We start from the raw sequence: 22270 nt of genomic DNA on the forward strand, positions 1-22270 counted from the left end.
TCATGGGAAAAATTTTTTTTTTCAAAATGAATCAGTTAATAGTGCTGCTCCAGCAGAATTCTGCACTGAAATCCATTTCTCAAAAGAGCAAACAGATTTTTTTATATTCAATTTTGAATGGGGGCTAGACATATTGTCAATTTCCCAGCAGCCCCTGGTCATGTGACTTGTGCTCTGATAAACTTCAATCACTCTTTACTGCAAGTTGGAGTGATATCACCCCCTCCCTTTCCTTCCCCAGCAGCGAAACAAAAGAACAATGGGAAGGTAACCAGATAACAGCTGCCTAACACAAAATAACAGCTGTCTGGTAGATCTAAGAACAACACTCAATAGTATAAACCCATGTCTCACTGAGACATATTCAGTTACATTGAGAAGGAAAAACAGCAGCCTGCCAGAAAGCATTTCTCTCCTAAAGTGCAGGCACAAGTCACATGACATGGGGCAGCTGGGAAATTGACAAAATGTCTAGCCCCATGTCAGATTTCAAAATTGAATATAAAAAAATCTGTTGCTCTTTTGAGAAATGGATTTCAGTGCAGAATTCTGCTGGAGCAGCACTATTAACTGATTCGTTTTGAAAAACAATTTTTTTTTCCATGACAGTATCCCTTTAACTATAAAATGCATCCCGGTACATAACCAAAAACACAAATGGAAGAGCTGCACAGCCATAATCTCTCGCTTCTGAGACTCTCATCTTGCTGCATTTTGTTCACAAAGCTGACAAGGATACACATTTTGAATGACAGACAGCATAGCACAGACAGCTATGTGCCTTTATTAGAAACATAATACTGGGGGACCCACGCTTTGTCACATAAAAAAAATAGAGATTTCTTTTTGCTGGGATATGTATATCAAATGGGACTAATCTTCTTTACTCTGGGGCAATTATTACAGGGCTCAGTGGCAACATAAATAAATAAACATAAAGGGAGATGAAATTGTGGCATTCGCCAGAGGAACAGACAAACAGTCTGTGTTGTGTTGGTTACTTTTGTAAGGCAAGGATTTTGCCAGGACTTTTTTTTTTTTTTTTGCCCATCTTAAAACAGAACAGCAATATCAAGTAAACAGAATAGAAGGCAAAAGAGAGAATTAAAATCAGCCTGAAGTTATATGTAAAAGGAAGATTCAAAGAAGGCCTGGGAGTTGGAATTAAAAAAAAACAAATAAAACACCGGTAAGATAAAAAGCCTGTTTGAAAGAACAAAAGGACAAACGTCCAATCAAATAACTGAAAGTGTTTTCCTCTGCCGTGAAAAGACAGAGCAAATGAAGCAGAAGTCTAATTATCAGGTTGGTAATGGGTGTTGGGCCATGGATTGGAGCTTCTTCTCCCAATGGTAGGACTCCAAATCCTCCATGGATCGTAAGTCTGGCCTCCAATGGTGTCAGGGTTGTGTGAAGCAGCTGCTGAAGTGGCGTTGGAGGAGGAGCACGCGCTTTCACTGGTCATCAGATCAATGGGAGGAAGAGTGTTAGTGGTGTAGGGAAGGCTGCTGGGGTTGCTGGACCAGATGGAATTGCTGAAAGGGTTGCTGGTAGGCCACAGGCTGCTGGTGTTTCCAAGGATGGCCTGGAAAAAATAGAAAAAGAAAATACAATTTCCAGCCTTCTAGAATAATAATAAGTTATATATTAAATGTCATATCATAAACACATCGTATTGCTGCTTAAATAAATCCTTGTTAATAATAAAAATGCAATGTTTCATAGCAAAACTTTATTGCCGAGAAAATGAGAAGTCTCCCTGCCGCCTCTTTCAGCCATTTATAACAGAGCACTGTAGGGAAATATTATCCAGAATGTTCAGAACCTAAGGTATTCTGGATAACAGATCTCTCTGTAATTGGATACCTTAAAGGGGTGGTTTACCTTTAAGTTTAACCATCAGTATGTTATAGAATGACTTATTTAAGTAATTTTACAATTGGTCTTTATTTTTTTATAGTTTTTGAATTATTTGCCTTCTTCTGACTCTTTCCAGCTTTCAAATGGGGGTCACTGACCCCATTTAGAAAATAAATGTTCTGTAAGGCTACAGATTTTTTGTTATTGCTTCTTTTTATAACTCATCTTTCTCAGTCCTCTCCTATTCATATTGCAGTCTCTTATTCAAATCAATGCATGGTTACTAGAGTAAGTTGGACCCTAGCAACCAGATTGTTAACATTTCAAACTGGAGAGCTGCTGAATAAAAAGCTAAATAATAAAAAAAACACAAATAATAAAAAATGAAATCCAACTGCAAATTGTCTCAGAATATGGCCCTCTACATCATACTAAACGTTAATTAAAGGTAAACAAACCCATTTAAATCTACTAGAAAACCACATAAACATTAAATAAACCCAATAGGCTGGTTTTGCTTTCAATAAGGATTAATTATATCTTAGTTTGGATCTAGTACAATGTACTATTACCATTAATACAGATAAAAAGTAAATAATTTTTCAAAATTTGGATTATTTGATTATAATGGAGTCTACAGGAGATAGCCTTTCTGTAATTTGGAACTTAGACCCCTGAATTTTTAGGACCTGGAGTTTTCCAGATAAGGGTCTTTTCTCAATTTGGATGTCTATACTTTAAGTCTACTAAAAAGTCATTCAAACATTAAATAAACCCAACAGGAAGGTTTTGCCTCCAATAAGGGTTAATTATATCTGAGTTAGAATCAAGTACAATGGAAGGTTTTATTATTACAAAGAAAAAGGAAATCAGTTTCAAAATTTTGAATTATTTGATTAAAAAGAAGTCTATGGGAAATAAGAGTCCCTCAATTTGGAGCTTTCTGGATAATGGGTTTCCGGATAACGGATCCCACACCTGTGCAAGGTTCACAGCTCAGGGTAAGGCTAGAATGGGTGATATGTGTTTCACTGGTTTTACTGGAGTTTCGATTAAACCACACGTTTAAACAGATATAATTTCTTTGCATGATCGTTTAGACATTATAGATGAACAGTTATAAAATGGAAAACAGTGACACATAAGAAGTTTGAACAAACCATTAGTAAAGAACTAAGACCAACCCCCTCCCCCGTGTTTTTATGTGGACTGTTTCCAGTAGCAATGCAGGTAGAGTATTGTATAGACAATGTTACAACCATGTATCACCTCACCCAAAATAAATCCATGTTGATGGAAACACATGTAGGTGGTCCTTTAGTATGCCCAGGCACTAGGTCTCCCTTCCTGGCTCCACTGGGATTAGTCTATACAGAGTTTGTCCACTAGGTGGCACTGTTTGATAATATAAAGGGGGTTAGCACCATGTGTTCAGGGTCTTTCCCTTGGACCGTGCCTCCCAGTGAGGTGTTACAGGACCAGGGCTCTGGTTCCTTGAAAGATAAGTATTAGACAGCTGTAGTAGTCACACTGTGATAATCACTCTAGGAGTGAAAGTTCAGGGCAGCTAGAGAGCAGCTGCAGCTCCAACGAGGAGAAATAGCGAGGTTAGGACCCGTGGTGTGTGAAACACTAAATCAGGGACACCAGTGGGTGAGTTGAGGACCAGATAGTGTACCATGACCCAAGACCCCAGGCTGAATACAGTGGGTGAGGTGAGGACCAAATCGGGTACCAAGAAACAAGACCCCAGGACCTAGTGCTCTCCACCCAAGAGGGGATATTACCTAGTGAGAGGGTAACTATCTTTTGAAGTGTGAATCATTGCTGCTGGCTATTTGTATCGCATATTGTCTGTCTTGGAGCATACGTTATCCCACTGGAGGGATTATCGCAGTATTCTACTACTCTGTTCAGTTCAATAAATCAGTTAAAGTTTGTGTCTGACTAATTATCCTGCTGCATTGACCTACACCAGGTACCGGGAGTTGCAGGGAGTTGCACGTGTACACTGGGGTCTGGGGCACATTACAAGCAGTTTTAGACTGGTCACACACAGCCTTAATACACAGCAAAAGTACACTCAAAGGTGTGCAACACACAAGAATTTTCTTTTTTTTGTAATATTGACATCTCCTTTTAGGTCTGGTACGCTAAACTACAGAGGTCCCTTAGTCCAGAGAAATAAATATTATATTAATTATAATGAATGAATGATCATGAAAATGACCATTTTATTGTTTGAGTTAATATTGGTTAATTAGTGTGTGATGAGATCAGTCTCATTTTGCCCAGTGCATCGGTGTCTCTTTCGTTCATACGAGCTGATCTTAAAAGTTATGTCCATGGAACACAACGACAAAGGTGGAGCTCTGTTTGTGCAACAGATCAATGACGGCTAAACAAATTAGAGGGAGTTGTTAATACAGTAAAATTATACTTCTGCTTCATATGAAACATTTTTAAGCATAGGAAAGGCAAAACATGGGTGTCATGTTTTGGAGTCATTCATTTCCACAGCATGAGCACTTTTTAATAAAGGTGGGCATTCCAGTAACATTCTGTTTGAAGCAGCCATATTGCTGGCAGATGTGAAGGGATTCCCTCATACACCAATATTATGTTATTATTGTTTTATAATGTGTTTTTTTTGTAATATTAACATTGACAACATAGGAAATGAATGTTACAGTTGTCAATAAACTTTTTACAGGACCTCTAACCGGCGAGGCTAATAGTAAGGAGTCGTGCAAAGACATAGAGCCTAACTCTCAATGCCCATAGAGAAAACACAGTATGCTCTTTAAATGAATCATTTCCATAAGCAGGAATGTGATTGTGAAGGTAGTCACTCCCAGTAAAAGAGCAGTCTTGTAGGCAAGCACAATGCTACTTACAGGTGATGTATGGGTGGGAGATCCTGTGCTGGTTGGCCAGGTGGGGATAGGGTCAGTGCTGGGTGCATCCCAGATTGATGATGTAGATTCAAATTCACGCCATTTCTTCTGAGGATCAGGGCCGTAAGCTGACCTCGGAAATGTCAACTTATTAAACACCTCTGTTGGGAAAAGACAAACAAGACTGTGTGAAAAATAAGGCACGGGGCATGAAAAGCCAGTGGGCAAGAGAAGAGAAAGCTAATGGGACACTATCACTTTTTTCAGTGATATTTTAGTATATAAACATATATAAAACCAAAATGAGTGAATGTGAAATTGACGAGAGTCCTATTCTAAGCATTTTTGCAATTTACATTCTTTGTTTGTTTTTTTTATAAATATCTATTATTATTGAGTTATGTTAAAACATCGCCACCTGCTGGTCAGTTTCCAACCATGAAGTAGTCAAGGAAGTTGTCAAGAGAAAGAATGGGGACTGGTCTGAAGTTCTTCTGGTTAGGGACCACAAAATGTTTTTGCTAACCAGATGAACATCACACCAGTCCTTTCTTTCTTTCTCCTGACAACTTCCTTGACTAATTCATGGTTAGAAAGTGCATGTATCCCTTCATATCTTAGAAATAAAAAAATATTGGGATGGGATTTGTGTGCAACAAAATCATCATCATCATTTATTTATATAGCGCTGTCAAGATACGCAGTGCTTTATACTTTGTATAAATATAAACCTGCAGCATTTTTTCTCTAGGGTAAATTAGAAGCACACCACTCTCATCATGTACAGTTGTGTTCAGAATCATTGCCCACATCATTAACCCGACCAATCACTATTTTAGGTAGAAATTATACAGTAGAACCCCAATTTTACGTTTTTTCGGAAAAATATGGTGTGAAATCCAGGAAAATGTAAAATCAGGGAAATGTATTATGCATGATATATAGGTGGGATCACAAAACAACAATCTAAAATGAGGGAAACTTTGAGGGGATGTAAAATTGAGGTTCCACTGTATTTCTATATGGCAAATCATTTACAAGTAGGTGTAGTAGAGTAATAGTAACCCAACAGACCCAACAGTCATGCCATGCTGCTGATTCTGTGTAATTAAATCATTAATTGAGGTTGTTCTAAATAATAGCAATGTTCAAAATGATAATAACTTGTTACAAATAATAGCAGTGTGGAGTTTAATTAGAGGGTCATTCATTCTGTGAAAAAACAGGTGTCAATTCTGGCCCTTATTTAAGGAAGGAAGTCAGCAAATCTTGTGCCCGCTGGTTATAGTGTATTTCTCTCTGATAATCTGAGTAAAATGGCTCGTTCCAGACATTGTTCAGAAGAACAGCACACTTTGATTAAAAAAGTTGATTGAGAGGGGAAGACATATAAAGAAGTGCAGAAAATGACAGGCTGCTCAGCTAAAATAATCTCAAATGCTTTAAAATGGCAACCAAAACCTGATGGAAGAAAATGGAAAACTACAATTCGAATGGATAGAAGACTCAATGATCAATTCCAGAATCAGCTCAAAGAAGATCTAAAGTTACCTGTGAGTACTGTTAGAAGTAGAAGACGCCTATGTGAAGCCAAGCTATCGGCAAGAAGCCCCCACAAAGTCCCATTGTTGAAAAAAGACAAGTGCTGAAGAGGTTACAATTTGCCAAAGAACACACTGACTGGTTTAAAGAGAAATGGAGCAACTTTTTGAGGACTGATGAAAGCAAGATTGTTCTTTTTGGGTCTAGGGGCTGCAGACAGTTTGTCAGACGACTCCCAAACACTGAATTCAAGTCACAGTACAGTGTGAAGACAGTGAAACATGGTGACACAAGCATCATGATATGGGGATGTTTCTCATACTATGGTGTTGGGTCTATTTATCACATACCAGGGATCATGGATCAGTTTCAAAACATCAAAATACTTGAAGAGGTCATGTTGCCTTATGACGAAGAGGAAATGACCTTGAAATGGGTGTTTCAACAAGGCAACGACCCCAAACACACAAGTAAACGAGCAACATCTTGGTTCCAGACCAACAAGATTGATGTTATGGAGTGACCAGCCCAATGCCTGGACCTTACTCCAATAAAAAACTTGTGGGGTGACACCAAAAATGCTGTTTCTGAGGCAAAAGCAAGAAATGCAGTAGAATTGTGTAATGTAACAAGTGCCGGGATTGGTGGACTCCATGTAACAAAGATGTGCAGCAGTTCTCAGAAACACTGATTATACAACTAAATATTAGTTCAGTGATTCAAAGGAAAGCAAAATCTTGAATTTTTTTAAAAATGTTTCAGTTTATACAGTGAATGTTTGAGTTTGTAAATAAGAATGAAGACATATTTTTTCTGGAACAGCCTAATATTCCCTTTTCTTCTTAAATGAATAGCACAAATTTGATTACATGCTTTGATTTGGAATAGAATGTGCAGTGTTCCCAGTGCATTTGTGTTTATGGAAATAAAAGCTATTTATTCTGAGGTTCTGAAGTTTACTCACTTTTTTTCAAACACACTGCTATTATTCTGAACACAACTGTACATGCACTGCCAATCCCCATCTTAAGTACCAAAATCTTGAGGCATTGACCCCCATATATAATAAAAAGCACAACGTAACCCTTAAGTACCAATAAGATATTTACTTTTAAAATGGTGACCAATAAAAGCTACCTACCAATCAGTTTAGACTTTCAGCAGACATTGTACATAAGCCCTAAGAGTTTCCACCAAAATACACAGTTTAAGGTAAAAATGAAGCAGCTAATGGTCATGACTCCTGATAATGAGCAGTGAGGAATGAAAGTAGTGCAGTTGCTTGTAAATCACAATAAACTCACCCCCTGTTAAGTTGAAGGAATTGCTGGGTCCAAAAGCAGAGAATGACTTGAGTGGAACTAGGTCCGGGCTGTTGGGACTGCTGATGGGGCTCCATAGGCCAGAGCTAAACAGAAAGATAAAATGTAAAAATCAGGCAATTTGTAAACATATTAATTAATAATCTAAGTTTTGAATAAGCTATACAAAGTGAAACAAGAGATAAAAGCTGGAATGAATAGAAAGTCATCCTTACCTATCAGAGCCATTGCTATCAAGGGAAATAGTATGTGAGACACAAATGTTGCTAGGGGCTTCACTTTTAGCAATGGCTGGCTTAGCCACTCCATTGCCACCTGTTAAAAATGACAGAAACACTATAAACCATGTAAACATTTCTAATAATAAAATATGCAGATTATTATTTATTAATAAACTGTTTCCGCGGCCCGCCTTTAAACAGAAAATTACCTGGGTTTTTGTCATATCCTGCAGCTACAGCGGCAAAGGTAGGGTTGCCATTTTGTCCAGGTAAGGAGGCTGCTTTAGTTAGCTTGTGTTTGCTACCAGTGACTTTGCTTCTTAGATCACTAGAACAAAAATAGACATAGCCTATTTTACAGAAAATATTCTGAAGAAATATATTTTGATTCTGTAATGTACTAACCTAGAATGGAAGTTTTAATTTTCTGTATCAGTGGGCTTTGCACTTTTATTCTTTTGAAAAATACTAATGGCATATAGATAATTCTATTCCTCAGAGAGAAGTCACTTTGGTTATTACATACAAGGCATATTGACCCCAAAACCATGGGTACCACTATCATGTACAGGCCAGGATTTGTGGCAATTCAACAAAAGCCTGGGCCTAGGGCAGCATGATTTAAGGGGCACCAATCGCATCTTCTTCCTAATGCACTTTGGCCATGGGGACATTAAGAGGCAGATTTATTAAGGGTCGAATTGAAAATTCACATTTTCAAATTTTTTTTATGGTCAGAACTGTCAAATTCGACTAGGGAATTATCAAAACCTTAAAAAATTGAATTCGATTTTCGAGATTTATCATACTTTGGCCCTTTAAGAATTCGAATTCAACTATTAGCCACCTAAAACCTGCCGAATTCCTGTATGAGTCAATGGGAGCGGTCCAGTGACCAATTTGAAGATGTTTGTAGCCTTCTTGACAATCAAGTTTTTTTCAGAGAAAAAACTCTAATCACATTCTATCCGTGTTTAAATTTGACATATTCGAACCAAAAAAAAAACATGAATCCAAAATTCGACCCTTGAAAAATGTGCCTCCCCGTGTGTGCACGTATGTGCATGTACAAACCTGGAGTGGGCAGGGAGATCAGGGGAGCTGACAGACAGCAGCCAGCCTATGGGTGCCAAAAATAGAAATGCGGCCCTGATCATGTAGCACCAAACTAGAGCAACTGAGCATGGCAAACACTTGTGCCGGTATTGCATGAGAATGCTGATTTTCATGTTCCCAAACCTTAATAGAAAGTGCCACACTGCAGTGACTGTCTCTCAGAGAGACCAGTAAATACAGTGTTGCCCAGTGTCGGCCAGGTCAGGTTTCAACCTGCACCCAACCCCATTGCCTACCAATCTGCACCCAAAGTCCTCCACTGATTTTATCCGAAACCTGACCCAACCCCTCTGATGATGGTTCAAGTGCATTACAAAATGTTGAAGGCTCTGTTCTATTTCTAACCTGCCTGTAGCCATTACTGGTGATTACTTACAGATTGTGTGCGCTGTTGACAATGCTGCTGTAGCTGCCTCTTGCCACAAAGTTTGCTGACGGGGGCGGGGAAGGAGAGGTAGGAGCAGGTGAGGTTTGTCGTTGTTTCAAAAAGTCATCTGCATAGTGTGTTTGTAAAGACAGTTTGTAAAGGCTGTCTGCTGCTAAAACAAAATGGCAGAGAGAAAGAGAGAGAGATTACCGAGTATTAGTAACAAGAAATATAAACTGGCCAAGTAAAGGGATACTATTGTGATGTCTTGAAGTGGACCTGTCACCAAGACATAAACAAATTTATAATAAAAGTCCTTTTCAAATTAAACATGAAATCCAAATTTTATTTGCTGTTAAAGCATTTCATAGTTGTTGTAAACCCATTTAAAAATCTCACATGTCAATCAAATATTATATCAAATAATGATGCAAGGTTTGGCTTAATAACAGTGCCCACAAAATGGCTCCTGCCTGCTTGCTATAATTAGAACATATCAGACTGAATGAAACAAAAGTCAAATAATTTATACAGTATAATTAAAGTTCATTTTGTTTGACTAAGAAATTGAAATATTTTTTTAGGTGATAATATTATCACATCTGAGCTACCTCTTGTATATGTAAAGGCAGTGGCGTAACTACAGATGAAGCAGACCCCGCAGTCGCGGGGGGGCCCAGGAGTACAGGGGGCCCGGTACAGGCTGCTACCTCTACCTTAGGTTTTCGCCAGTTCATTGTGTCGCTGGATGTTTGTAGGGTGAGGGGGGACACTGTGCCTTTGAATTTCTGTGTGTGTGTGGGGGGGACACTGTGCCTCGGAATTTCTGTAGGGGGGGGGACACTGTGCCTCAGAATTTCTGTAGGGGGGGGGGAACACTGTGCCTTCGAATTTCTGTGGGGGGGCACTGTGCCTCGGATTTTCTGTAGGGGGGGGAACACTGTGCCTCTGAATTTCTGTGAGGGGGGCACTGTGCCTAGGAATTTCTATGGGGGGGGACACTTTGCCTCAAAATTTATGTGGGGGGGGAACACTGTGCCTCAGAATTTCTGTGGGGGGGGGCACAGTGCCTCGGAATTTCTGTGGGGGACGACGACACTGTGCCTCAAAATTTCTGTAGGGGGACGACGACACTGTACCTCGGAATTTCTGTAGGGGGGGGACACTGTAATCGGGCACGGTTGCATCATGGACGGCATGGAGGGTTGCATCAGGAACCGGAAGTCCCTTTCCTCTCTCTGCTAGGGGAACACTGTAGCTCTGAATTTCATAAGGGGGGGGGGGAAACTCTGCCTCGGAATTTCTGTTGGGGGGAGGAAAACTGTGCCTCTGATAATTCCAATCCTTTCCTGGTACCTCACCACTAGAGGCATTAGGTCCTTTCTAGGGATAGAAACGAGCTCACTGCCATGTGAATCATCTATTTCCTATCCACTAGGGCAGGGCTGTCCAACTGTGTGGTCCCTCACATGAAAGCCTGCCTGCTGTGTCTTCTTACCATGTGTAAAATATAAAGCCCCTGCTTTGGTTAAACCTTAAATTCAGACTCTAATCACATGCATTGTTCATCCCTGTAATCCCCCCACATTGTTTCACCTGTCACACCTCTATTGTTCACACTCTAAAACCCTGTACACCTGAGACCCAGACTGAAAATGCCCACATTGTTCACACTTTATTCAAAATGCTAATGGGGCACCAGCACTGTGTCACTGTATGTAGTACATAATAGTGTGGTCCTGATGGGTTTCCCTGTCTCCTGCTCTTTTTTTTTTTGCCCTATGCTCCCTGTATGTGCCATACTCTGTCTGTGGAACATAAGCCTGGCATTTGTTCTGGGGTTTGGTTAGCATTTGAAAATTATTGTTAGAGGTCCCTAAGGTATTTTAATCATGTGCTCGGGGAGGGGGGGTGCTGTGTTATCCACAGGGGAGGAGGAGGCTTATGGATTTAAGCGTATGTCTTAATAGGACTTAACTTTTTTCACATATGAGTGATATCCCTGCAGTGAGCACCAACCATTTCTTTTTTTGGTGTGCTATTAAGGTAGACGTGGTTTTGTGTATCATTGGTGTTATCTAAAGTGGGTGTGGTCTATAACAGGGAGGGCTAACACTGGTTTCCATTATAGGCCCTCCACCATGTAGACCAGAAAAATTCCAGCCCTCTGTAGCAAGGAAGTTGGACAGCACAGGGACGGCCCTTTCTGAGAATAAGAACTAGTCGCTACCCTTCAGTCTCCTGCTTTTGAACTTCCTGAGTCCAGGCTGCATTGGGTAGAGAAAGGGGAGAGGGGGGCTGACAGGTGCAAGGCCAGTAAAAGAGCCAAGCGGTGACAGACTCGCTGCCCCTGAGTGATTTAAATTTCCAGCCCACACTGGCTCTGTAAGCTGGGCTATAAAGTTGCTAAAAAGCAAATTGTTGGCTCAGTGACCCCCCTCCTTCCGTCTCAGTACAGGGAGATAACTGGTAAGGAATTGGACTTGAACTATTTCATTGCTGTCATTAGCCATTTTAATTTTTAACCCATGGAAATTTGATATTTATTTTAATATATGTGCTGAGGTTATTATCTATGAATCCACCACAGTGGTATTTATACATAGAATTGCTAGGGGTATTTGTATGTGAAATTGACACTTTACCACCCTTCTATAGTTCTGGGGTATTTGTATGTGAAATTGACACTTTGCTATCATCCTATAGTTCTGAGGACATCATATATGACATGCTCCCACTATTTTGTGCAGAGGGGGCCCTAAAAAATTTTTTTGCAGGGGGGCTCTGGCATCCGAAGTTACGCCACTGTGTAAAGGAGTGTGTGTTTGATGTGTGTGTTTGGGGTGGTGGTGGCATTTGCATGTTTTAATGAAGCCGCCTTGTACATACAGCAAAACTACAGGCAATGCATTGATCCCATTGATGGACAGGTATACTTACCGCTGCCTGCTTTATGAATTGGCACAGAGTCCCACTCTGGAGGTGGGGAATCTTTCTCTCCTTCTGAACTGCTGGTGTTGCCCAGTTCCTGACCAGTGCGACATGGCAGAAATTTTGCAAGAGATTGCCTGTTGTCCACTAACTTATTGTTGGTACCTGCAAACACACAACAAGCAGAGTTAGATGCTTAGTAGGAACAGTGCAAGATAACAAAACACTCATTCGTAATCTGCATTAAAAACAAAAGAAAATAAAGCAAAATACCTCGTCCTTTCTGCAAAGTCTTTGGTTTAAAACCATTCAGCAATGGGTTCTGCACTGAAATCTTCGAGAAATTTTTCATTTGCTTATTTTCAAGAGGTGTGGTATATGGTAATTCCAAGGAGCTGAAATAGAAAAACATATGGTTGAAAATGAGACTAACCAGCAAAGCATCGAGGAAAGGAACACAGTCAAGTCACACTGCTTCCCATGCTCTGGGTACTCTGATACAATGGAATCATTTAAAACACACAGATATAAGGTAGGGATGCACCAAATCCACTAATTAGGATTCAGCCGAATCCCAGAATCCTTTGTGAAAGATTCGGCTGAATACTGAATAGAATCCAAATGTACATATGCAAATTAGGGTCAGGAAAGGAAAAAGTACGATGAACGATTTTCCTTCCAGCCCCTAATTTACATATGCAAATTCGAATTTGGTTTGGCCTAAAAAAAAGGCTGAATCCCGAACCAAATTCTGAATTTGGTGCATCCATAATATAAGGTAACTCGTTCCTAAATAATAAACTGACATGGCATGATGTTTAAGGAATATTCAAGAAGTTATTTGGAATCAGTGACCTCAAGAGTGGGTACAGGAACTTGCAAAATACAGTTGTTGGTGGAAAGGCTACATATTATAAAGTTGTTCTGGTCCTCACCTTTGCTTAACCTCAGTAACATTTTCTTTTTTGTTGTTGTTTAGGGCTTTTCTGCTTTTTGGCTTCACATTAAAAATTTCTTTTTCTGTTTTTACAGGCATGGCTTGTTTTCCCTTTAACTTTTCCCCATCCTGCAAAGAGAGGAATGCTACAGGATAAGAATATTATGTATTCCAAAAATATTTTTACATGATATATTTGAATTTCATAGATCATTTTCACAAATCCATTGTATTCTTATAATCGGATTCTGTTTCCAGCTTTTGGCATAAGTCCCTCTTCATGTAAACATAAATTTTGAAAACTGCTGTGGCACATATACAATAACACCGCACCTCTTTGACAGGAGGCTCAGCATCAGGATTAGAGGTTTCTGTAGTGGTTGAGGAGCTATCATCATCAGCGAGAGAGTCTTTAAATTCATCCTCAGGCTGTTTGCCTTTTATTCTTCTGTCTTTCTCTTCTTGCTTCTTTTGAAATTTGAATTTGTGCTGAACAGACTTTGTTTTCCCTGCTGAGAAAGTGGAAGGAAATGTCAGGAACTAAGCTAATTGGTGCTTCTGGCACAGCCATGATTATAAAGCTTAAACAAAAGTATTACCTTAATTCTAAAAATAAGCCAGAGAATATGAAGGGTTTTTTATTACACCAATTACGCAGTGAAACTTACAAGATTAGTGTTAAAAGTTATAGTTAAACAAAGAGGAATAACTTTGTACCACTCTATCTAGCTTGGTAAGAACTTTTTTGACTTTTAAGAGATACCGACATCAGAAATTAAATCAGTGTGATCTATAGGTAACTTTGGATGTACATTATATTTTAAAAAGTAGGTTTTTAGGGGCAGATTTATCAGGGGTCGAATTTCGAAGTAAAAAATACTTTGAAATTCGACCATCGAATTGAAATACTTCGAATATCGAAGTCGAAGTATTTTTCACCAAATTTGGCCATCGAACGATCAAAGTAAAATCTAGACCATTTTTCTAAGTCTTCACACATCGAAGTAAAATTGCCGATCGTACGCTAAAATCGTTCGAATCGTTCTATTTGAACGATTTTAGCGTACGATCGAACGATTTTACTTCCATGTGTGAAGACTTAGAAAAATGGCCTAGAAGGTCCCCATAGGCTAACATAGCACTTCGGCAGGTCGGCGAAGTATTGAAGTCGAAGTTTTTTTAAAGAGACAGTACTTTGATTATCGAATGGTGGAATATTCGAATGATTTTTACTTCGAATCGAAGTAAATTCAAAGTCGTAGTATCCTATTCGATTGTCGAAAATTCCCTCAAATTCACTTCGACCCTTGATAAATCTGCCCCTTAGTATCACTTTTACATTTAAGTCAAGATCAGATATAAATGGATATGGTAAAAAGGCTATTCGGCATATTAAATAAGAAGTGCCTCCAAAATCAACCCAATATAATTGTATTTAGTTCTGGTAGCTCTACAGAAATAGACAACACAGGACTCTAAAGTAGTGGTTCTAAGACTGTGGGACATTTGAGACATTTTGCAACTGGTTTTCATTTTTTATTATTTGTTGTTTTTGAGTTATTTTGCTTTTTATTCAGCAGCTCTCCAGCTTGCCATTTCAGCAATCTGGTTGCTAGGTTCCAAATTACCCTGAAACCATGCATTGATTTCAATAAGAGACTGGAATATGATTATGAGAGGGCCTGAATAGAAAGATGAGTAATATAAAGTACAATAATAACAAATGTGTAGTCTTACAGAGCATTTGTTTTTAGTGACCCCCATTTGAAAGCTGGAAAGAGTTAGAAGAAGAAGAAGGCAAATACTAAAAAGATACTATTCACCTTTTCAAAGGAAAATTCTCCAAGCAATATATCAACTCCACTTATAAAGGCAAACAAATTTTTTTGGTGGGCGGCAAAATCTGTCTTTATAATCTACATTCTCATAATAACGCAAAAGTCTTGTCGTGCAATTTACCTTTATTTTTAAGTGCTGAAGATGGAGTCTGTTCTGTAAACACATCTGAATGAGTGACTTCTGACTGATCAAAGTCTCTGTCCATAGCTTCTATAAGATTAGAAATATCAGAATCATCTGAGCTGTGCCTGTAATTATTGCTGCCAGCCTGAAAGTACTCTGGATGGGAAGAATTACTGGTGACAAGTCGTGAGATTTCTGCTCGCTGCTCTGCTTGTGGTGGAGGCACTGACGGTGATTGTGTAGATGGGAGCTGGTCCTGTGAGACTTGAGTTTGATTTGCTCTTGTGCCCCTGAAGCGCTTGGTTAAAGCTTGGTTTTGAGCAGCTGTATTTGAGTCTATTTGCACATAAGGGGCTCTACTACCGGGTTGTGCAACAGATGCTTGTGAAGATAATTTACTGGATATATTGGAGTTGTTCTTTGTTCGACTGATTTCTGTATCAGGAGCACTCCTACTGTTTTGCAGGTTGGATACTGGGTTGCATGGCTTCTGGTTACCTGCACCAGTCTTGCTAGAGGTACTCCCTGTGTATAGCCCTCTGTTAGAACTGTGATTTGAGTCTGATCCAAGAGAATTAAAGCTAAAACAGTAAAAGTAATACATTATTGAATAGGAAAACAGCATCTAATTAAAATCTTCAGCAAAAACAGAGTTCCAAACAAAATACTGTGTATAGTTTGTTAAAAATGAACCAATAGCAGTAATAGTAATTCAAAGCCATATCAGCTCTGTAAATTCAGCTTCTCAGTGGCTACAGGATCAGGAGTATGGGCAGCCAAAGAAGTGCTCTCATAAGAAGTCTTACTTTCCCGTATCTAAATTTGAGACATATTTCTATTTGGTGAAACACACTAAACGGACAATGTACTGACCTCACAAGTGCAAAAAATGCACGCACCTTTTCTCTATTTTCCATTCAAGCTGCATGAAGCAAAATAACCTTCATGTCAGATTGTAAGCTCCACTGGGGCAGAGACTGTATTTGGAAATGAGTTGGTGCAATATAAATAACAGATAATATTATACATCCTTTGCAAAGTAACTTGCCTGCTTTCTGACGAAATGCCCACAATTCTTCTGAGGTCAAAGGGTCGTCCAAAAACAATGGAAGGGTGTGTGGATTCAAAGGAAAGCCGCCTTTTAAAGGGTTCCCATATCCCTTGAGCTTCTAAGTAAGCTGTTACAATAACTAATAGAAACAGCAAACTGCAGGGGACAATAATAGGAAAAAGACAGTTAACATTTTAGACTTACTTGTGAGTTAATGAATTTATTTTACTAGGTAATGAAGTTAACATATTACAAAGAAAATGTTTTTCAATAAAGTCATTATTTCCCTGCCAGAAAGAAAACTGCGTTATAGGTGCTTTGTGAAATGTGAGTTACTAGGTTAGCTCAACCTTTCAGAAAGAGCCAGCACTTTAGGATGGAACTGCTTTCTGGCAGGCTGCTGTTTCTTCTACTCAATGTAACTAAATGTGTCACAGTGGGACCTGGATTTTTACTATTGAGTGCTGTTCTTAGATCTACCAGGGAGCTGTTTCAGGTTTATGAAAGGAAGGTTCACAACACTGCGCAGTATGTTGGCGCTCTATAAATACATGTTAATTATTATCACAGCTTTATTTAAATTTACTGAAATTTAAATTTGCAACCATGCATTGTTTTGAATAAGACACTGGAATATGAACAGCGGAGGCTATGAATAGAATGATGAGTAATAAAAAGTGGCATTATCAATAGATGTGTAGACTTACAGAGCATTTGTTTTTTAGATGGGGTCAGTGACGCCCATTTGAAAGCTGGAAACAGTCAGAAGAAGGCAGAAAATAATTAAAATAACTATAACAAATAAATAATGAAGATCAACTTCAATCTTAGAATTGACCATTCTAAAAATTACAAAAAGTTAAATGAAAGGTCAGCCACCCCTTTTAAGGAAAGGCTATGGTTTTGCAGATACAAAAGTTAAAAGGAAAGCTTCCCCCAAAAGAGGTTTCAAGTCTGGGAAACAAGGAGCAGGGTTTTCAGATACATGGAAAGAAGACCATGATGGGTTTCAGATTTAGGAAAAAAAGCAGGATTTTAGATTTCAGAAGAAGAAAGTGGCTGAAAAATAAAGACTGGCAAAGTTTGGTAAAACAGCCCTGAATATACAGAATTTTCCAAATGTTGCACAAATCAAATTATGTCTAGCAATATGCTAACGAATACATGTAAGCTAAAGATTAGAGACCCATAACAGTGAATATGTCAGATCCTTCATACATTTAGTTGTGTGTGAACGGGCCTGTGCTCTCTAACGCTACAGTCTACTCCACACCAGATTTTCTATCCAGCTTGAGGAGCAGAGAGCAGCTTTTGCCAGGGTGCAAGTCTTTGTTAGATTAGTGCTCCGGGGAAACACCTGGACATTATGAAATGTTTTTCTTTTTTGATTATCAAATATGAAAAGCCTCATTTTCATGGCTCACGTTACACATGCAAAAAATACAAACTAAAATAGAGGTACGTACCTCATTATCCCTGAGATGATGACATAAAGTGCCAGTTCCCAGTTGGGTCGTGGAAGTGCTTCTGCACATGTAGCTAGCATGTGATATGGAAGGGATGCATTTAGTTCAAAAACAAATTCAGAACCACCTGCTGTTACAATTCTAAGTTCACGGATCACTCGTGAGGAGGTGAAATCTGGTGTAAACCTTTAAAAAGATCAGAAAAAAGTGAAATGATAAAACTTCGCTACACTATTTGAGCACACATAAAAGGACATTTTTCCATAAAGAACATAATTTGTTGCCAATCTTCAGGATTTGTGTGGGTACGCATTTAGGGAATAGTGATCATAACATGATCTCCTTTAAGATTATGTTGCAGAGACTATTGTATAAGGGAGAGACTTGTATCCAGTTTAGTCACCTCAGCACCTAAGAACCCAAGGGATGGCTGGTAACATTAAAAGGAACAAATGAGGAGCCACCACATGCAAGACCTGTAAAGTTATTTCTATGGGGTCCAGTTTTAGCTCAAACATTACAGGACGCTCCTATCAGAACAATAGCTTTTAAAACTGTAACACTAAAAGGGTAGTATATTTGTTGGAAAGTAAATGCTGTGAGAAACAATATGTGGGCCGCACATATAGGATAAGGGAGCATATTAATTGTTAAAAAAATATGAGGGGTCCACTGTGGGCACACATTTTGCTTTATGTTCCCCAAAAGTTATTCAAGACCTGACCGTTAAAGTCATTGAGCATTTGATTTTCAATATTTTGGTTTTATAAATAAAAAATAGAATTTGTATACAACATGCCTGATTTGATATTTTTGTATGCCTATGATTAAGGGAATAACTCACGAAACGTGTAAGGCATATTACACCTGCAGTATTACTGCAATAAGTCAGCTCCTTTTCTACTGGAGTGCTGTCCTTTATCTTTAGAAAGGGAGAGACTGAGAAAATACATTTTTGCCAATACAACAGCAACATATTACTGGGAAACACTTTTTAGAGGAGAACAGAAGGAAAACTGAACATCTTTAAAATGTGACCTATAAAAATACTGGTCAGTATGTTCCCCTAAAAAGCAAGGAAAGACGTAGCAAATGTTGGTAAGAAATAAATGCTCATTTAAGTTAGCTGGGTCAGCCGAAAATGTAATTACAAGCATCTGTATGGCAGAGTGATGAGAAAGAAGCCATTTCTGTACTCACGCCACAAACAGAGTCGCTTGTTGTATGCAAAAGCTGATTTAGACAAGCCAAAGTCATTTTAAACAAAGTGCTTTGGACTGATGAGACAAAAATGGAGTTATTTGGTCATAACAAAAAGCGTGTTGCATAGCGGAAAAGGAACACCGCGTTTCAAGAAAAACACCTGCTACCTAATGTAGCAGGTGGAGGTTCCATCGTGCTGTGTGGCTAGTTCAGGGACTGGGGTCCTTGTCAAAGTTGAGCAGGGCCGGAACTAGGGGCAGAGTAGGCATGTGTCTAGGGCGTAAAGCTGGGGGGGGGGGCGCCAGGCACGTACCTTCTCTGTGGCCTAACCCATGTCCGGCCCCCTACTCCCCAACTACCACTGCTATTTCTGTGTAATTGCGCTTGTGCGACAAGTCAGGTTGCCTAGGGGGCCTGGCCGGCCCGGCCTGTCTCTGAAGTCGAGGGTTGGATGATTTTAACCCAATATCAACAAATTCTTCAGGATAATGTTCAAGCATCAGTCACAAAATTGAAGTTACGCAGGGGTTGGATATTCCAATAAGACAATGACCCTAAACACGAAATCTACAAAGGCATTTATACAGAGGGAGAAGTTCAATATTCTGAAATGGCCATCACAGTCCCCCCAAATTTAATATCATCGAATATCTATGGGATGATTTGAAGCAGGCTGTCCATGCTCCGTAGCCATAAAATTTAACTGACCTGCAGCGATTTTGTATGAACGAATGGTCAAAAATACCGCCATCCAGAATCCAGACACTCATCAAAGGCTATAGGAGGCATCTAGAGGCTGTTACATTTGCAAAAGGAGGCTGAACTAAATATTAATGTAATATCTCTGTTGGGGTGCCCAAATTTATGCACCTGTTCTAATGTAATGTTAATCCAATAAACTTGATGTCACTGCTGAAATACTACTCTTTCCATCATAAGCATGTTATATATTAAAAGGAAGTTGCTACTTTGAAAGCTCAGCCAATGATAAACACAACTCCAAAGATTTAAGAGGGGTTCCCAAACTTTTTCATATGACTGTACAATGATCAAGAAGAATCCACTGGAGAGCCTTGTATTTGTGCAAAACTTTTTAAGTTTATTTTAAACACGTTTCAGACCAACTGACTCTTCCTCATGTGACACTAGGACCAGGGGTGCTGTTATCATGAGGAGAGTTAAGAAACTAGCCTCGGGCAGATGCAACCAGCAAATAACCAAAAAAAAATGCTGCTGATGGTAATTTCAAGATACAAATTTCACATTTTTAAATTAGCAATGAGGCCCCCTCTTGATCTGCCCAACACAAAGTATTGGGGGCAGCATCAACTTGGCCACCTTAGGGTGCCACTGAGCTCCAAAACATCCCTGACTTGAAACAGAATCAGGTTGGTACAAGGCCAAGAAAGAATACAAGGCCTTCCAGTTGATTCTTCTTTATCATACTAAAAGAGCTTAGCTCTATGTTTGCCAAATTTAATTTGGCCGAAAACTATAGGCTTGACATCAATGGTAGAAAAGCTAGTGAATCAGAAGGGAAATCAGAAATCTTACTTTTAAATTGCAGAGGAACTTTTATTTGTATCAGCATTATATCAGCCCCACAATACTAGGGTACACACAGTACTGTATACATTAGTGAAAGATACCTATGGTTGTCAAGAATACTTACAATATGGTAACCTCCTTTGAGGCATTAGGACCAAGTAATTCGTTGCAATTCAAAATCTTGAATCCATACCCTTCACAGGAATATCCACTGATTTCCATGGATTTAACAATCACGTCAAGCTGTCCTGTGTTTTCAATCTTAAATGTCCTTTTCATTGTGAAGTTTGGTTCTCTGTGTTTAACTTCTAACCAAAGGAGAAAGACAGGCCTTACAAATATATTTAAATATCAGTCTACTCACCTATAGATGCTAAACAATATCACTGCATAAGCTGAACACATTACACGGATTGTAAGTACATACTTGGTTTCAGGTTGCAGGTATAACAGAGGGCAAGTTTAGCACTGCTACTTTTTGGAAATTATTTCAGTGAGAGACGAGGGGTAGACTGTACAGAGCCAATATTTTGTTAACAAGCAAAGTGACAATCTATACTTTGAGATATTTTAAGACTTTTTAAACCTATTTAATATAACTATAATCAATTTGCTATATCACAGATCTTGAGATTTACTTTTAATATTAGCAAAAGGGAACAAAAATAAAAGATATACAAAGAGCATGCCCTGCCTTAATATTTATAAATTTAGTGTTAAAAGACATTATGGAAAGCAGGAGGAAGAAATTGCAGTTGTCTGAACTGGTACCATTCATTAAAGGTACTCTCTTCCAAAACCACTCCTTGCACTTCCGCATAGTTGCACTCAGTGCCGCTGCCTCCTATTCCAATTTGAGCCAAAGGAAATCTAAAAATCCGATGTCGGTTTTAATTTCCAGTTTTTGCCATCAAAATTGTGTCATTTTCAGCTAATTGTACTTAATTTTCCTTAAAGTGCAACTACATGTGCTTTAATGCATTGGCTGCAATGGTGTCAGCTGTTTCACCACCTTGTAGGTGCAATTGGGATAATCACTGCATTGTGGGTAAAACATTGCTTTTTTGTACTTTGCACTTGCACGTGTTAAAATGCTTTGGATACAACTGTGTAAGGGCATTGCTTTCTTATTGCTGTAATTACACTGGGAAAATGGGAAGAAATGGTGCATTGTTGGTTAAAAAAACAACATGATGCCGCGTATGTAATTGCATTGTGCACAAAGAAATTGTTCTTGTAAATTAGCCCTATAAAATGGCACTCACATATTAACATCTTCAAATGGTTTCAACGGATCTCTGCCATTGACTTGTACATGAATTTACCAGGTTTCAAATTCAAATGTGTGAATTGTGACACCAAAATTTTTTTGAAAATTCAAATTTACTATTCGACCCTTAATAAGTCTGCCCCTTATTCTTCTTCCTTCCTTAGGGTTCCATATTTAATACATAGAGGAGAGTGAAACATTGGCTTTATCTTTAATACACGTGGTTTGTGGACTATGGAATCCTGACGTTGATGGGACATACATACAGGGGCCTATTTATTATGATGTATGTACTGATCAGGTTTGTGTATGGATTTTCAGCAACCGCGTACCACTGTGTAAAAATCCCATGTGAAAGTAAGCAGCCACTATGGGAAATGATGGCATTAATGCATCTTGTTTACAAACCATTTTTTTGTGTTTATGCTGTGTAAGATAAAACAAACACATTGATAATGTCGCAATTTATTTTACACAGCTGTTAATCAATTTACACAGCATGATAAATAGGCCCCATATAGTATTCCATGGAGGAAGAGCTGTTTTTTTGTGCCACAATCAATAATGCTCACTGCTA

The 22270-nt window shown here is 38.9% G+C and overlaps 1 protein-coding gene across 2 annotated transcripts in view; it reads right to left on the minus strand.

Annotated features, from left to right (window-relative positions):
• Positions 1-768: 768 nt before the first annotated feature.
• The window catches only part of tmem131.S (transmembrane protein 131 S homeolog), a 92850-nt gene continuing 71348 nt past the window's right edge, over positions 769-22270 (minus strand). Inside the window, exons 28-41 of one of the 2 annotated variants that reach the window (XM_041584227.1) lie at positions 20548-20731; positions 17673-17858; positions 16204-16362; positions 15153-15736; positions 13527-13705; positions 13192-13322; positions 12530-12651; positions 12266-12421; positions 9335-9494; positions 8052-8170; positions 7837-7936; positions 7604-7707; positions 4758-4918; positions 769-1585 (exon numbers count right to left, since the gene is read on the minus strand). In XM_041584227.1, the coding sequence (XP_041440161.1) occupies positions 1295-1585; positions 4758-4918; positions 7604-7707; positions 7837-7936; positions 8052-8170; positions 9335-9494; positions 12266-12421; positions 12530-12651; positions 13192-13322; positions 13527-13705; positions 15153-15736; positions 16204-16362; positions 17673-17858; positions 20548-20731 (2636 nt within the window). In that variant the 3' untranslated portion in view covers positions 769-1294. Of the gene's footprint in view, positions 1586-4757; positions 4919-7603; positions 7708-7836; positions 7937-8051; positions 8171-9334; positions 9498-12265; positions 12422-12529; positions 12652-13191; positions 13323-13526; positions 13706-15152; positions 15737-16203; positions 16363-17672; positions 17859-20547; positions 20732-22270 lie in introns of both variants that reach the window. The other variant, XM_041584226.1, reaches the window with a different exon arrangement.

The sequence above is a fragment of the Xenopus laevis genome, chromosome 2S, assembly GCF_017654675.1.
Source record: "Xenopus laevis strain J_2021 chromosome 2S, Xenopus_laevis_v10.1, whole genome shotgun sequence".
In the NCBI taxonomy this organism is placed as follows: Eukaryota; Metazoa; Chordata; class Amphibia; order Anura; family Pipidae; genus Xenopus; species Xenopus laevis.